At 37.2% G+C, this 15350-nt stretch overlaps 2 protein-coding genes across 2 annotated transcripts in view; one reads left to right on the top strand and one right to left on the bottom strand.

Annotated features, from left to right (window-relative positions):
• The window catches only part of LOC5577507 (zinc finger protein 37), a 45790-nt gene extending 39373 nt beyond the window's left edge, over window positions 1-6417 (bottom strand). Inside the window, exons 1-2 of the mRNA XM_021855706.1 lie at window positions 6166-6417; window positions 5766-6109 (exon numbers count right to left, since the gene is read on the bottom strand). Of these exons, the coding sequence (XP_021711398.1) occupies window positions 5766-6109; window positions 6166-6291 (470 nt within the window). The 5' untranslated portion in view covers window positions 6292-6417. The remainder of the gene's footprint in view (window positions 1-5765; window positions 6110-6165) is intronic.
• A 3181-nt stretch (window positions 6418-9598) lies between these two features.
• On the top strand, window positions 9599-10796 carry LOC5577509 (glutaredoxin 3). Its single transcript, XM_001656480.2, has 3 exons — window positions 9599-9789; window positions 9878-10303; window positions 10473-10796. The coding sequence occupies exons 1-3, from the start codon at window positions 9740-9742 to the stop codon at window positions 10648-10650; spliced, it is 654 nt and encodes a 217-aa protein (XP_001656530.1). The 5' UTR covers window positions 9599-9739; the 3' UTR covers window positions 10651-10796.
• Window positions 10797-15350: the final 4554 nt, after the last annotated feature.

Raw genomic sequence — 15350 nt, 5'->3', positions numbered from 1 at the left:
TACAATTAAATATATACTGGAATATGATTCCATACTTATCAGATTAATCCAAAAGTCGGCTAATTGTATCAATAGTAAAACTATTGAGAAATAATCATTTTACTATTGAAAAACAACTTTTTTTAAACTGGTTTCGAAAAATTTAGCCCATTTGGAACATGTTTGTTTAATTTCTGTTTTCATGAATGCTTTTTTGTGCTTGTAAAAAAAACAAGAACTGACAAGAGTGAGAAATGGATCTGAGCTTATAAATTCTTTCTTATTAATATTGAACTGATCGTGCCAATTTTATTCAGCCAGTTTTTGTTGAATAATTTAAAAGATAATTTATAAGGTAGATAAAACCTAACGCTCCGGTGTTTATTCATCTGCCAAAATCTTTGGAATAATGGAAAAGTATTGAATTTGTGTCTTAAATTGAGCCAATCCCATATTCGTACACCTAACAAAAATCAAACATACAACATTCAAAATATTTTTTTCGTGAGCTAGATGATTACTCAATATCTTCATTACGTTGTTCAGATGTCGTAGAGTACATTTCGAAACAATATAAGCGGACATATTATAAACTTAGGTAAATTTAAGAAAAATACCACTTTTCCAATGTTTTTTTTGCTAAAAAAAATCCAGTAAGTCGAACAATAACGTATTTTTTTTTTCAAGTACGCTATCTTAACAATGATTACTACAAATACTGAACTAGTTTCAAGAACTTAAAATCAGTTTTAGAGTGCCTATGAGTGGATATCGGTATCTCATACTTAAGAATCGTAATCAATATAACATTTATAAAAAATATAAAACCAAAAATTTTAGTTAATTCCTTTCAGTTTGGCCCTTAAATGGATATAAATAATCCAAAGTTAATGTTCCAATCAAAAAATTGCGCAATTATTATTTTTATTTTACATTTTACTACCCAACATTATCATAAAGATTAATAGAATAAATATTATTGCCGTAACCGCAACACATACGTTATTTGAAATATGTTCTAGTCAAAAGTATATTAATGCTCTCCGCACACTCAAGATGTTTTGTATTTTGATTATAAAATCAATAAACTGCAGAATAGGGACCTATTTTGGGTATAATTTGAATATAAATTCAAAAATAATTGAATTTTGAGATAACAACAATTATGTGAAGGTATGTACAGCATAGTGTAGGGTAATTTGTTGTAAAACGAAGTTCGTAGTTAAAATTCTTCCTACAGGTAAGTTTGAAATTAACCTTATACTGTTGTTTAGAACGAAAATTTGGTTTACATTGTTTAAAAATAACATTTCAAAAGAGTTTAAAAGTTATGAATGTTATTGCAAAAATCATTGAAAAACTGGTATTTCTTATAATTTTACCTAAGTTTCATATATGTCTGTTAATGAATTGTCCAAATGTACTCTACTACGTCTGCACAACGTAATAAAGGACTTGAGCAATGACATAGAGCATTAAAATTCAGTTTCGAATGCTGTATGTTTAAATTTTGATAGGTGTACGAATATGGGATTGGGTGAATTTTAGACACAAATTTAATACTTTTTCATTGATCCAAAGATGAATGCAAATGGAAACATTTTATAACTGCTAAATGATAGATGACACCTTTGACCATCGATGTATATAAAGCATTTCAAGCTCAATATATAATTTAAAAGTTTTTTACTTAGTGTAATGTGGGGAAAAAGTTCGAGTGGGGTAAGAGTTTCTTTTTCAGATTTCTAGCCCAATTCAAAACAAATCTTATAAATGTCATGGTGGTTCGAGTGCTATTCAAGTAAGAGATTTTCAATCCAAATATCATAAGAATCGATTGAGATTTGGAAAAGTTATGGCTATTTGTTGTTTTTCGACGTAAATATTGTAATTTTTGGTCAAACTTTCGTTGCATGGAACCAAATGGAGATAAAATCTTTTTCAATATTTTATGTAAGGGCGTTTCTAGGCCTATCATAAGGTTGCTTTGAGGTGTATTAGTTTTTGCATAAATGCTTGAAAACAATTTTTGACCCATAGTGGGGCAAAAGTTCGAATCAGCGGGGCAAAAGTTCGACCCACGTATAAAAACACGGAAAAATTTGCAAATTGCCTAAAATCCACATATTATCTTCAAATTTAGTTAAATTTGTCTGATCGTGTGAAAACTGTCACCAAAATTTTACATTTCCACTTAGTTTTGCGAGAAACTGCTATTTTTGAGTATATTACAATTAACCCAGTTTTGGGCAATTTTTTGATGAAAATTTAGTGTGTATTTTTCGTCAAACTTAAGTTAACGGCTGGTGTAAAGTATGCCTGTCATAAAAGGATCGATATTTTGTGTTTTAGCCAGCGAACTTTTGCCCCACACTAGATTCGAACTCTTGCCCCACCGGTGGGGCAAAAGTTCGAATAAGACAATCAGTTTTGAAACTGTTATAACTAAAAATGGGTAAATATTTTGACATAAGTTTGTTCAGCAAAATTATAGCCAATATGTCGAAGGTTCACTGTATGGTATTTGTTTCGTTTTAACTGCTATTGTTTTCCTGGAAACTTTGATTATACCACTAAGGTCGAACTTTTGCCCCACCTTACTCTACTTGATTTGACGCCAATGTCCTGTACGAATATGAAATTGGGCCACTGTACATGGTAAATCATATAAATAATTCTGCTCTCTTTTGTTGACCCCAAGGATGACCCCCAAAACCCTTCTTATTTGCGCCACTGATCTGGTTTCTTCAACAGGTTATTATATATAAAAAAAATTCCTTCAATTATCGTCAGTAATATCTGAAAAAGAGTACACCTGAGCCCGTTTAGCACAAAAGAATAGTACGCAAATTTTTAAGGCAAAAAAGAGTACATGTACTCTAAAAAGAGTACGTCTGGTAACCCTAGAGACAAGTGAGGGTTATTGCCATCCAGAAACCTGGAAAACTCGCGTCGGATCATAATTCGTATCGTCCTATCGCGATATTGTCATGTCGATAGCTGCTAGAGAAAATTATTCTCTCCATCGGTTCGACAAATGGGTTGAAACGAATGGCCTTCTATCAGATACGCAATTTGGTTTCCGCAAAAGCAAAGGAACGAGCGACTGTCTTACACTGCTTTCTACAGAAATCCAACTGACCTATGCTCAAAAGGAACAAATGGGTTCAGTCTTCTTGGATATTAAGGGCGCTTTGCGGTTTGCCGGTGAAGCCCTCCCCGTATTTGACAGAACGAAGAATCATCTGAATGTTTTCATTGGTGTGTTTTGATAGTAAAATACTGTGTGTTTGGCGTTTGAAATTTGGTTGCCGATAATAGTCGCAAGGTGCCGAAGCCGTAAGTCTGCCTGAGTAAAGATATCCACTTATTGACTTGGTATGCTTTTCAAAGTGTTGCCGTAAAAAGTTAACTTTTGGCAAGTGTTTTTTGTATAATTACGTGAAAATAAACTATTTACATGTGCATAAGCATTGATGACCGTACAAATCGTAGTTGCTACTCCGTGATTAATCGGAATAATCAAAATTATACAAAGATACCGTAAAACGGGGTAACTTTGATAGTTTTTTCGAAGAAAACTTAAATATTGATGCATGCTGTTTCAAAGATTTTTAATTTTTATTTTTAAAACAAGTGCTGGCATCCTAGCTATCGATTGCAGTTGATAGATTGCCGAAAGATTTATTTTGAATGGATATATAATTTTGTTGTTCGTAAACGTTTCGAAATTGCTAAAGTTGCATCAATTTTTAATATTCGTATATTAAGTCTTAAATGCTCTTGATTCAATGAAAATACCTTTGACATGAAGTGTCATATAACTATTCTTTACTTTTGCACTCGTTTTGCTTAACTGATAATCTTATTTCGTTTTGTATGTGGTGGGTCCCGCACTATCAAAGTTACCCGCATTATCAAAGTTACCCCGTTTCACGGTAATCAAAATTGTACAATTTCAAGAACTCCAAACATAGTAATGTCAACGGCTCCGGCCACGTCCTTACGGTCATCGGGGATGGGAAGGAATGTTAGTGTGACGTGCATCCATTGCTATTAGAGACCGAAATCACCTCTGCATCTCCATGGTTTTCCCAGGAAGGAGTTTTATTAGTGGGATTGTTCAAAGTTATCAGGAATCATCTTGGTAAGTGATGCGATTCATATAGCCTCAATTTATTAAAAAGTTATCTATCAGTGCGTCGACATTTTTAATGTCGAGCTATTCAAAGGTTTTTTTTAATAATTGAGTTGTTTAGAGAAGAAAAATTGTTTAGAGAAGAAGTTTTGCACAATTTTCTAAGTATAACACGATTTCAATGCACTTCAATATCTTCTTCTTCTTGGCATTACGTCCCCATTGGGACAAAGCCTGCTTCTTAGCTTAGTGTTCTTATGAGCACTCCCACAGTTATTAACTGATAGCTTTCTTTGCCAAAGTTGCCATTTACGAGCCATTTTTGTTTTTTTTTTTTACAAAGGGGAAATCTGCAGGGAATGCGGGATGACGCATCAACGACGACCCGTCAAAACCAGCATATGCACTGTAGTGTACAGTGCATCGACATTACCCTTGGCCTCAGACCCTTATCTCCCCGGAACCTTACGGAATTTCTTCGGGGAAGCGCCATTTTCGTGTGGCAAGTACGTTGATACTCTATGCCCAGGGAAGTCAAGGAAATTTCCATTACGAAAAGATAATGGACCGTCCGTGAATCAAACCCAGACACCTTCAGCATGGCTTTGCTTGGTAGCCGCGGACTCTAACCACTAGGCTATTTTTTATAAAACAAGAATAAGGGCTTATGCCGGCACTTATAGTTACGAACTATCTAAAGTTTGTTAAATGTAACATTGCCACGATATAAATTTGTATTATCACAAGCATGAAACAAGCTCACCAGTTGGTAATTCAACCTCGACTGAACTTACAATCTCGACATCAACACGCAAGAGCTGGGATAGAAAATCACTCCGTTACCCGCGCGAAAACGAACTACAGACTACTCTTCCTTACTTGATATTAGGTACCTTGATATCGAGATCCATTTCATGGCTACTTCGATGGCCCCTTGGATCGTATTTGCACAGGTTTTTTGTTCTATAACTCGACACCTACCTCCCTTACTCGATGGTCCCTTCAATATCGAGTTATGGAGAGTTGAGGGTGCGGCCTGGGTAGACGTGAATTACGAAGCGAAGAGAAAATTGTATGGGAAGGAATAACAATTATTAATAAGGGTCTGTTCACAAATTTCATAACACTAAAGGGGGTGGGTGGGTGTCATCAAAATGTAACGGCTCATACGAAAAATCGTAAAATATAAAAAGCGGTACGAGGAGTGGGTGGATATCAAAAATGGTCATTTTCGGCGTTATGAAATTTGTGAATGAATTCTAATGAAATTTTAAACTCCAAAGGATTTTCGCTTTGCATCGCGTGACGCGTCTACCCTGGCCGACACCTAAATATGGAACCGAAAAACAAAACATTTACTCCGGCTGCGCGAAAAACGAATCGAATTGCTCGGGCTTTACGAAACGCCCCTTACGTCAAAATAAACTATTTGATGGCAAAACTTTGAAATCGACTAAAGATGAGCCAATTATGCGTATAGAGGCAGCCTATTAATGAAAAGCAATAACTTAAAAAAAATCTTGGATATAGCATAGGCTTCTGTGGAATGGTATAGAGTCGACCTAAGGGGGGAGCGCCGATTCTAATAAATCAGTGAGAAAATGCTACGTCTTCTATGGATGGAACACTTTGAGAACGGCATACTTACAAATGATTATCACCATCCTTCCTCACTGTTCCATCATGTTCAACGAGTTCCTGTTTGACCAATCTTTCAGTCCTTCTGTCTTCATTGACCGTTTCATCCCGATCCAACTCAGTGCTTTCATCCAGAGAGTCGACATCCAGATCAGTTTGTTTATTGTACTTCCTTTTACGACAAGTTCCGAGCTCATTGGCCACATCCGACAGTTCAGCGTCATCATCCCCAGACAGTTTCTCACGCAACTTCCGGTCACTGTCAATGAACAGAGTAGCACTTTCTCGCATTCGAATCAGCTTGACCGCACACGACTTACAGATGGACTTGGGCAGTTTGTCATCTTCCTCTATCTATAGGAAGGAATCAAGCTTAGTTTGTTTAAAGGGATCAAGAAAATTGTACCTACCTCCAGCTTAACCACATCCCGGATGATAAATACTAGATTATAGTTTCGAAAGATGGTAAAAATTGACCGGAGAATAGCAGTCGTCGAAAGGCATAGCCTACACATCCGAGCCTTGCGGGGGCCCATGATGGTCGCGATTCACTACGAATGAGTTTCAGAACGTTCGGATTGGGAATTGGATCACGGAAAACGGAAAATCCAGCTGCAAACGACGCGGATTCAGCAAAGGTGGAATGTGTACAAACAAAATGCTATCCATCAGCGTCAGCAGACAAAAAAATCCGGTCCGGTCTGACGTTTCGACAGTCGACATAATCATTTCGATTAAGGACAAGGTTCCACGGAGCCACAAATCTATATGGGTTTATTCACAAATTTCATAACGCCAAAAATGACCATTTTCGACACCCACCCACCCCCTTGTAACACTTTTTGTATGAACATTTTACAAATTTTGTATGAGCCGTAACAGCACGAGGACACCCACCCACCCCCTTCAGCGATATGATATTTGTGAATGGGCCCTATCTATATCTACGCAAGGTTGCGTCGCTGCCTAGCGTCCTGAAGTGAAAATATGCTGACAAACTTGCGTTTTGTCACCTTTATTAAGGTGAAACAGTTTGGAATCAACTTCTAAGATTGTACTAAAACTTCAAACGCACAAATCTCGCGAAGAAATCGTCCAACAACAGTGCACTTTTTATTTTGACTTTGTGCACTGGCAGAAAGGTTAAAATAAGAAGATCAGAAACGTTTGCCAACTATTTCTCCAGATTAGTGCCTTTGAAAACGTGAATAGGGGCACAAGTCGGCCATTGTGCCGGCCATCTTTGGATTCCGAGTGTTTCACCTTAACAGAAGAGAGGATCGATGAAGAGAAATCGATCATGTGACTTACGCCCTTATTCAAGCACACGCTTGTTATTTGACTTCACTTCGGCTCTTCGGGTTCATTCACAAATTTCATAACGCTAAAAATGATCATTTCTTACACCCACCCACCCCCTAGTAACACTTTTTATATGAATATTTTTTTAAATTTTGTGTGAGCTGTAACATCATGAGGACACTTACCCTGGGAGGGAGACACAGATACTACACACTAAATATGACACAAAGTTGTTTCAAGCTGCAAGAAAACTCCAGCTTGCCAACGACAATCAAGGCAGACTTGATGAAAATCGCTCGTTTTCTTTTGTTGTGTACCTTCGATCTTTCCGGACAAACATGGAAGTTTTCTGTGCATATCATTTTCGTTTTTAGCCTGATTCGCTGCTGACAAGTAATTTCTCGGCCTATCTTGATGCATGGAAAATTTCTGCAAGGAATCGATCAAGAATGCATTTTTTTCTGATCGCAGTACGCAGTTGAAAAGAAATGTCAGTTCAAATGGGAGTCGCTGTAGAAAATGTCTGCGGCGATTCCTTTTCAGTAGCAAATCAGGCTTTTAATGGAAAAAGTAAAATTATGCATACTTTACATTCAATCAGAATAAAAAGTGCTATCGTGACATTAATTTTGAATGAGCCTGAATATCTTTTTAATCGATTTTTTCTCACATTTGATGAAATCTCGCATACTCTGAGATAACGCCCTAAAAGCCATTGGTAACCACGTGCGTAGCTGGATGTTTCTGAGCAAATGAAAGAATAAGCATCCAAACCAACATCACTAGCAGGTAGATATTTATCCTTTCTTCCCCATAACGTTGTTAAATAACATGAAAATCCATGCAAATGCTCAGAAACAACGAGCTACACACATGGTTATCAATGGCTTTTAGGGCGAGATCAGAAGTTATGCGAGAAATGCAAATATATGTTTTGATCAATTACGCGCTTTTATCATGTTAATCCATTGTTTAAGATCCGGGCTCACAGTGACAGTTCGTGACAGCATAATCTCGGCTCACCTTGACGTACATAAATTTCATATTGGTTTCCTCCTCCCAGCACCAACCCACCGCCTTCAGCGTTATGAAATTTGTGAATGGGCCCTTCCGTGGGATAACCAAGGTTAACCCGGATAAAAACATACCTGGGAGGGAGGCACAGATACTACACACGAAATTTGATACATTTTTTTTCCAAACTGCAAGATAACTCCAGTTTGCCAACGACAATCAAGGCAGGCTTGGTGAAAATCGCTAGTTCGTGCCGTTACTTTTGATTGTGCATGAACTGATTCTGATTCGAATTTTGCTACTTTTGATGAAATGCAAAATATGCTTTGGCTAATTACGCGCTTTTATCATGTTTGTCCATTGTTTAAGATCCGGGCTCACAGTGACAGTTCGTGACAGCAAAATCTCGGCTCACTGTGACGTATGGAAATTTTGTATTGGTTTTTCCCTCCCAGAAAACGTACCATTCAGTGAATGGAATAAACCATTAATGTACAATATAACGTATTGGATACAATACAGCGTATTGTAATTGAATGTCGAAGCAACATTATTCTTGTTTGAATATACAACTCAAAAACAATATAATATTTGTAACAGAACACTGTATTGTTTTTTATTGGTTTTATACCTTACAATTTTAGTCAAATTACTATTTTCACGTAAAACAACTAGGTGGCTTGACAGAAAAAAGTAAACAAAACTAGTTCTGAAAGCATGAAATGTTTGGTGAAAAATATTCAAAAAGAAAAAATAAGTAGTTTTGTAGAAGTCACTTGACATTAGCTGTGACGACGAATGTAACCATGATGAATATCTTTACTTCTATAGGAGTTAAAATTCTTTTGCTATTGTTGTCACGAATATCCGGTAGGTGGACAATCCACACAAAGCATAAATTTTATAATTTTCACCATCAATTGAAATACAGTTCGTTGAATTGTTTTTTGTATTGTATTACAATACACAAATTGCTAATCAAGACAATACATGAACAATATATCGTATTGTATTTTCAAAATGCATGTATGAGAAAATATCTATATTTGTATTGTTACGATACATAACAACCAATACATTATATTACAGAAATCTCATATACCATACAATGTGTTTATGGCCTAAACTTAAGCTTTTGGCACTACAGTCAACTTTCGTTCGTTGCACTAAACCTGTAGCCCACCTAGTGAAAGACTTTCACAAATCGGGCTGAGTTTTGAGCTGTCAAATAATCTAGAACAAAAGAAAATCAGAGCTACCAACATCGACAAATTTCGTTTAATGTCAGAAAGTGACGTTTGTCTTCGCTTTAGGTGGGCTATAGCCCACCTAACGGGAGCCCAATTAAAACGAAGTGCAATTAAACATAGTGCAACGAACGAAATTCGACTGTATAATTGGGACAGGGCCTTAGAACCCTATTCGATGATTATTTTTATTCCGTGTTTCTGATTCTGACAGAATATGTCGGAGTCGACATTCGTTGTATAACCCCTTGGAACTTCAGATCACCGTCACTGACTGAACTGTCAGGTTTGTGTGTGTCAAAAGCCCGACTTCGATTCCTCAATCTACCTCGGAAATTTTCCATTTGCTGCCTCCGGTGCTTTCCTTATTTTTCCCCTTTTGATTAAGTTACAATTCGTGAAGATAGGAACTACCAGCAGCATGGCCGTAACGAATGTGACCAGTGTTGATCAGTACAATAAGTTAATAGGGTAATTTCAGGCTGAAATTTTCAGCGGCTCTTCTCTTATCATTCGTCCAGGGCACCTAATCAACATTCTTCGTTTATCGTCCGGATAGGTCATCGTCGGTTACGGTGGCTCTATTTTCCGCCGAATGGGCCGACCAGTGCAAACAGATTCTTGCGGTTATGTCCGAGATGGCCAAGCAAGCGACCTTCAGCGGACTTCAGTTTTTGGACGTTCCCGCGGAGGATTTGTCGGAGGTATCGCTAAAACACCAAATCGACGCCGTTCCGACGGTTATCTTCTTCAAAGGCGGTAAGGCAGTGGACAGAATTGACGGAGTAGACATTGCCTCATTGACGGCCAAGTGTCGGAAACTGGCCGGCGCCGGAGGAGATAGCACAGGAAGCGGTGGCAGTTTGGAAGATCGGCTCAAGGCACTAATAAATCGCGCCAACGTTATGATATTCATGAAGGGCGATCGGAACACGCCTCGATGTGGATTCTCGAAACAGCTGATAGCCATCATTAATGAGACCGGGTTTGTTAATGCAAGAGCAGGGCTGGTAGCGAGTCTATTTTTAGTGACGATCACTAGGGCGTACCATATTAGACGAAAATTCAATTAATTTTGCTACTGGACCGTTACTAGTCCTGCGATAGAAAACCGACGAACCGATTTGAAATTCAAATTATCCATCTTTTGTTAGGGTGCAGTACGACACATTCGACATTCTGACCGATGAAGAGGTACGACAGGGCCTAAAAACCTACTCGGATTGGCCAACCTACCCACAGGTCTACGTCAAAGGTGAACTGATCGGAGGGCTCGATATCATCAAGGAATTGTTGGCCGCCGGGGAACTGAACGCCACCCTCAATGCCTGAGAAACCGAGAACGACGTGTGTCGTAAGTATTTCTAACCGCGGGCAACGCAAGAGTGAGGACGATACTTTTGTCTATCCAGAAAGTGTTCTGCTTCATACTGATACAAAAATGACTTGCAAAAATTAGGGCAGAGTTGTAACATGAAGTTGAAAGAGTTTTGATTATGAAACGATTCTTCGAAAGCCTTGTCCTACCACTGTAAATTTTGATTGCGTGTTAATCGTTGGACTATTGATACTCAATTCAATCAACATATTAGCTGCGGCTGATTCTGTAAGGTACCGTGGGGCAAGTGGGTAATGGATTTCGCATAGTTGGGATTCTTCAAATTCTAGAGACCTTAAATTAAAACAAATGAAGTTGTGTATATTTTTTAGCTTGACTACCACAGAATATGAGCAGTATGCTGAAATTGATTTTTATGTAAAATTGAAGAAAAAAGTACAGAAAAAGTTTTTGAAATACGTCTCCTTACTGTTCACTTGCCCCATAGGTGGGGCAAGTGAAAAGTTTATCATTTTGAACAATAAATTCAAAAACTAACAGTTACATTCACAGTTTCTATAAGCTTTAACATTTGTTAAGGCGTCTCAATGAACAATAACATACATAAGTAACATGTAAACAAAGAAAATTTTATTCTTGTAACTTGAATTTTCTTCTGTTCAGTTATGTTCGTTGAAATTAATTGACAACATTATAACTGCAACATTTCTAATGTTAGTTCTTACGTCAGGGACAGCAATTGCATTTCTGCTCTGTAGAATTTCCACCGCTCGTTATTTGTTTTTAATAAAATCGGATATTACGTCGGATAACTCTTCAAGAGAAATCAAACGGAATCCTTCAATAAAGTATTTAGAAACTTTTTTATGTGGATACACCTATGCCCCATTTTTTATTTTTTGAACTAGTTTTACATAGACATTCCACAAGATTTACGTGCGTTCTCTTATATTGAAACTTTTCAATCAACGTCTTCCTTTTAATCGGCTGTCCGAAGTAAACATATTAATGTCGTAATATTTAGCAACCTTTTTTTTAGAGAAGTTCCATGATTTAGCCATAATTATACTGCCGTTATATGCATAATTGTCCCATGTTACTTTTTGTGCATTTTGACTTTTTGTCATCAAACAGTTTATTTTTACGCATAGTCTTAGAAAACACTTATCAAAAATTAACTTTGTTCGGAAAATCAATGAAAAGCAAGCCAAGTCAATTTGTCCCATTGTTGAATTTCCACGCATAACTGTCCCACTACTGTATTTCTACGCATAACTGTCACACTATACAATTCGCTGCGCTGATCTTGAACAAAATATTCAGTTGTGAGTTTTGAATTAGCTGGTGTTTGTGAAAATCGTTTTGAACATCTTCTTACGTTGACTTTACATCCCATGTGGAACACAACCCGTTTTATGTGTTTGTATTATCGGGATGCATTCGTCATTCATGCGAGTCTGGCGTCAAATTTGATTGAAATTTTCAATTCAATAATATTATTTCCCATCGGTTTTTCAAAGAATTTCAGTTGAGTTTGCAGGGTCAATCACAATTTTTTGAACCGCCGTCATCGATTAGAAATTCACCGTAATTTTGGATTCATCACGAGGAATACTGAAATAATCCCACTTGAAGAATCAGTAATTACTTTAATTTCAAGTCCATGGCTTGCGACAAAACAACTTCATAATTTAGCATACCAAGTCCAAATAAAAATAGTTCGACCATTTTTGGATGACTTGGCCATATGCTGGGTTGGTCCAAATACCGGTTCACTGGTGGAAGTGGCCATTATATTGGCGAATCTGAAACCTGGCTTGCGACATTTCAATTTTCATGAATTTGCAAATTAGGTCTACAGGTGGTTCAAATGTATTTGAATGACTTGACCACATGTCGGATTGTTCTGAATTCCCGGTTTCCTGGGGGAAATGGCCTCTAAACTGTCGGGTCTGAAACCTAGCTGGCAACATCAAACTACATAAATTCACAAATCAAGGCTAAAGAAGGGTAATTCAAAGGTTCCTGGATGACTTGATAGCATGCCAGGTTGTTTTGGATACCCTGTTCCTCAGAGGAAGTAGCCATTACATTGGCGGTCTTGAGACCTATCTTGCGACATATCAAACTTGATGAAGTCAAGACGAAGTCAAAGTCAAGTCAAAAGAAGAATAGGATGACCTGGCCACATACTGGGTTATTCCGCATAGTTGGCTCTTCGGTGCAAGTTGCAAATATGTTGGTGGTTCTAAAACTTAATTTGCGATGTATCAAAAATATCATGATATGTATTGCAAACAAAGTCCAAAGAAATGTCAAATCGTGTGAAGATTTGTGTCGTGAATTTTGAGTTAAATATTTACTCGGCAGAATAACCTTGAATTCGCAGATGCGTTCCTGTCAAGCCTGCAGCTGGAAGAGTCGATTTAGGAATTTATTACATCTTATAAACTCTCTTACTTACTCACCCACTCTTTCTTTCACTAACTCATACATTTTCTCACTATCACACATACAGAAAACTTTGCTTTCCATCCCGAATTTGGAAACTATAAAATCGTTTTTTTTTTCACTTCTCCACACGTGGCTCCGTATGACACATGTCACTTGAGCCTTCATTAGGTGCCTTAACATAGTCTTGAGGATATACGTCCTGTATATTTGGTACAATCTATACGTAAGAACGGTTATCTACAGCAGTATGTTTAGCATAAAATTGGTCACTACTCTCAGTGGGACTGTTATGCGTAGAAATTCACCAAAAACCCCGTATTTCTAGGCATAGCAGTCCCACTTTGAATTTCGTAGCTAAATTTACTTTATTCCCATAATACAAACTCTTGACTCTAATAAACACGCTATTCTTTATATTATTGTGAAGATTTCAATTCAATTTACCACACACCTGGTCAATACGAGGCCTAAATGTGTTAAAATCTTTAAACGCGTTTTTCTCGATTGCATATTTTGGAACATGGGACAGTTATGCGTATAACGGCAGTATAGCATTTAACTCTTCGAGTATAGTGTTTCTTGTATTAACAGCACGTTCTGTTGTTCAATGATAATTGTGAACCTTGTATAATTCTAGCTACCTAAAGAGAAAACACAAATTCAATCTCTAATGAGAAACTTTTCACTTGCCCCACGTGATTAGAAAATTGACAGTGTTTCAATTTAGTTATTTTTAGGTCTATGTCAAATTAATTCTAAAACTTTTTTTATTGCAGTTTAAAACTGTCAGAGAGGACAACTTAGAAATGGTACAGAAAATTATTTTCCTCATCTTTTTTCCGCTGAAAATATTAAAATAAGATTGCACGCCGCCAACTTGTTACGGAGTGATAGTTGACAGGTTAACAATCTGTCGCTCTACTATGCAATAATGGCTGAAAAATCTCAGAAATCTCTTACCTATCGTAATATTCTCAATGGCCTCAAAGGTTTACGCATGAGTTTAAAACGTTAATTGACATATTCAGTGAAATATACCAATTATTTTCACTTACCCCATTTTCCCACTTGCCCCGCGGTACCTTATATCATTATTTAGGACTGGTAGCATTATGAAATCCAACGGAATCTTCAGTAATATCCACAGGGTTAGTCTGAATTTTTGTCCAGATACTACAGTCCCCTACTACATTAATCAAAAATAGTTCCGGGTCATTTGACATTGAAAACAATAGTGAACTACTGCCCATAACTGAATAACAGTCACATTCGACATTTTTGTCAATTTCGAGTTAATACCGTGGAGAGTCATCAAACAATAAATACTTTCGATCAACTTACTGAAATCTGTGAGATTGTTCTTCTTCTTCTTTCTGGCGTTACGTCCCAACTGGGACAAAGCCTGCTTCTCAGCTTAGTGTTCTTATGAGCACTTCCACAGTTATTAACTGAGAGCTTTCTATGCCAATTGACCATTTTTGCATGTGTATATCGTGTGGCAGGTACGATGATACTTTATGCCCTGGGATGTCGAGAAAATTTCCAACCCGAAAAGATCCTCGACCGGTGGGATTCGAACCCACGACCCTCACAGCTTGGTCTTGCTGAATAGCTGCGCGTTTACCGCTACGGCTATCTGGGCCCTGGGTGAGATTGTTCTAGAAAATTCGAAAAAAATACTAAGTTGTTTTGTCACATTGGCAATTGTAACCGCATAACAGTCACATTGAGATTACACATGAATCTCGTAATGCAGTGACAACGAAATTTCTATCAGAATTATTTTCTGACTATTCACCTAATATGTAATATGAGATGTACAAAATTTTAGCCTCAAATGAGCATTTTTGAATTTGTAGTGATTTTTTGAAATGTTAGTTCCCTCCCATACTGCCGTGAATCGCAAGTCAGTCCCATCTGCATTTTCGTCAAAATTGAGTTGAGTTAAATTTTCAACATCTTTTCCAATGCTTTTTCAGTTGCACTAATAAAATAAAATGATTTGTTCGGAAAAATTAGGAAAAAACAGCAAGTCAAATTGTCCCATAATGAAAAGTAACCGCATATCAGTCCCACTACAGACTTTCACACCATGGAACACCAAAATGCAACTTGTTTTGATTATCTTTATATTTTTCTCGGTAAGATATCATAATGATAAGCAAGTTGTGAAAGTTTCATTAAGATTGGAACATGTTCCAATCCTCTGGATTTTTTTGAATATTTGTATGGAAAACGA

This window comes from Aedes aegypti, chromosome 1 (genome assembly GCF_002204515.2).
Source record: "Aedes aegypti strain LVP_AGWG chromosome 1, AaegL5.0 Primary Assembly, whole genome shotgun sequence".
Lineage (NCBI taxonomy): Eukaryota > Metazoa > Arthropoda > Insecta > Diptera > Culicidae > Aedes > Aedes aegypti.
This window is presented reverse-complemented; position numbering and strand designations above follow the sequence as displayed.

Excerpts from the sequence above, each read along its gene's own strand:
- LOC5577509 (XM_001656480.2), top strand. The coding sequence starts at position 9,740 with ATGGCCGTAACGAATGTGACCAGTGTTGATCAGTACAATAAGTTAATA. Across the intron at positions 9,790-9,877 it reads CAGTACAATAAGTTAATAGG|GTCATCGTCGGTTACGGTGG; the intron begins GTAATTTCAGGC and ends TCGTCCGGATAG. Across the intron at positions 10,304-10,472 it reads GCCATCATTAATGAGACCGG|GGTGCAGTACGACACATTCG; the intron begins GTTTGTTAATGC and ends ATCTTTTGTTAG.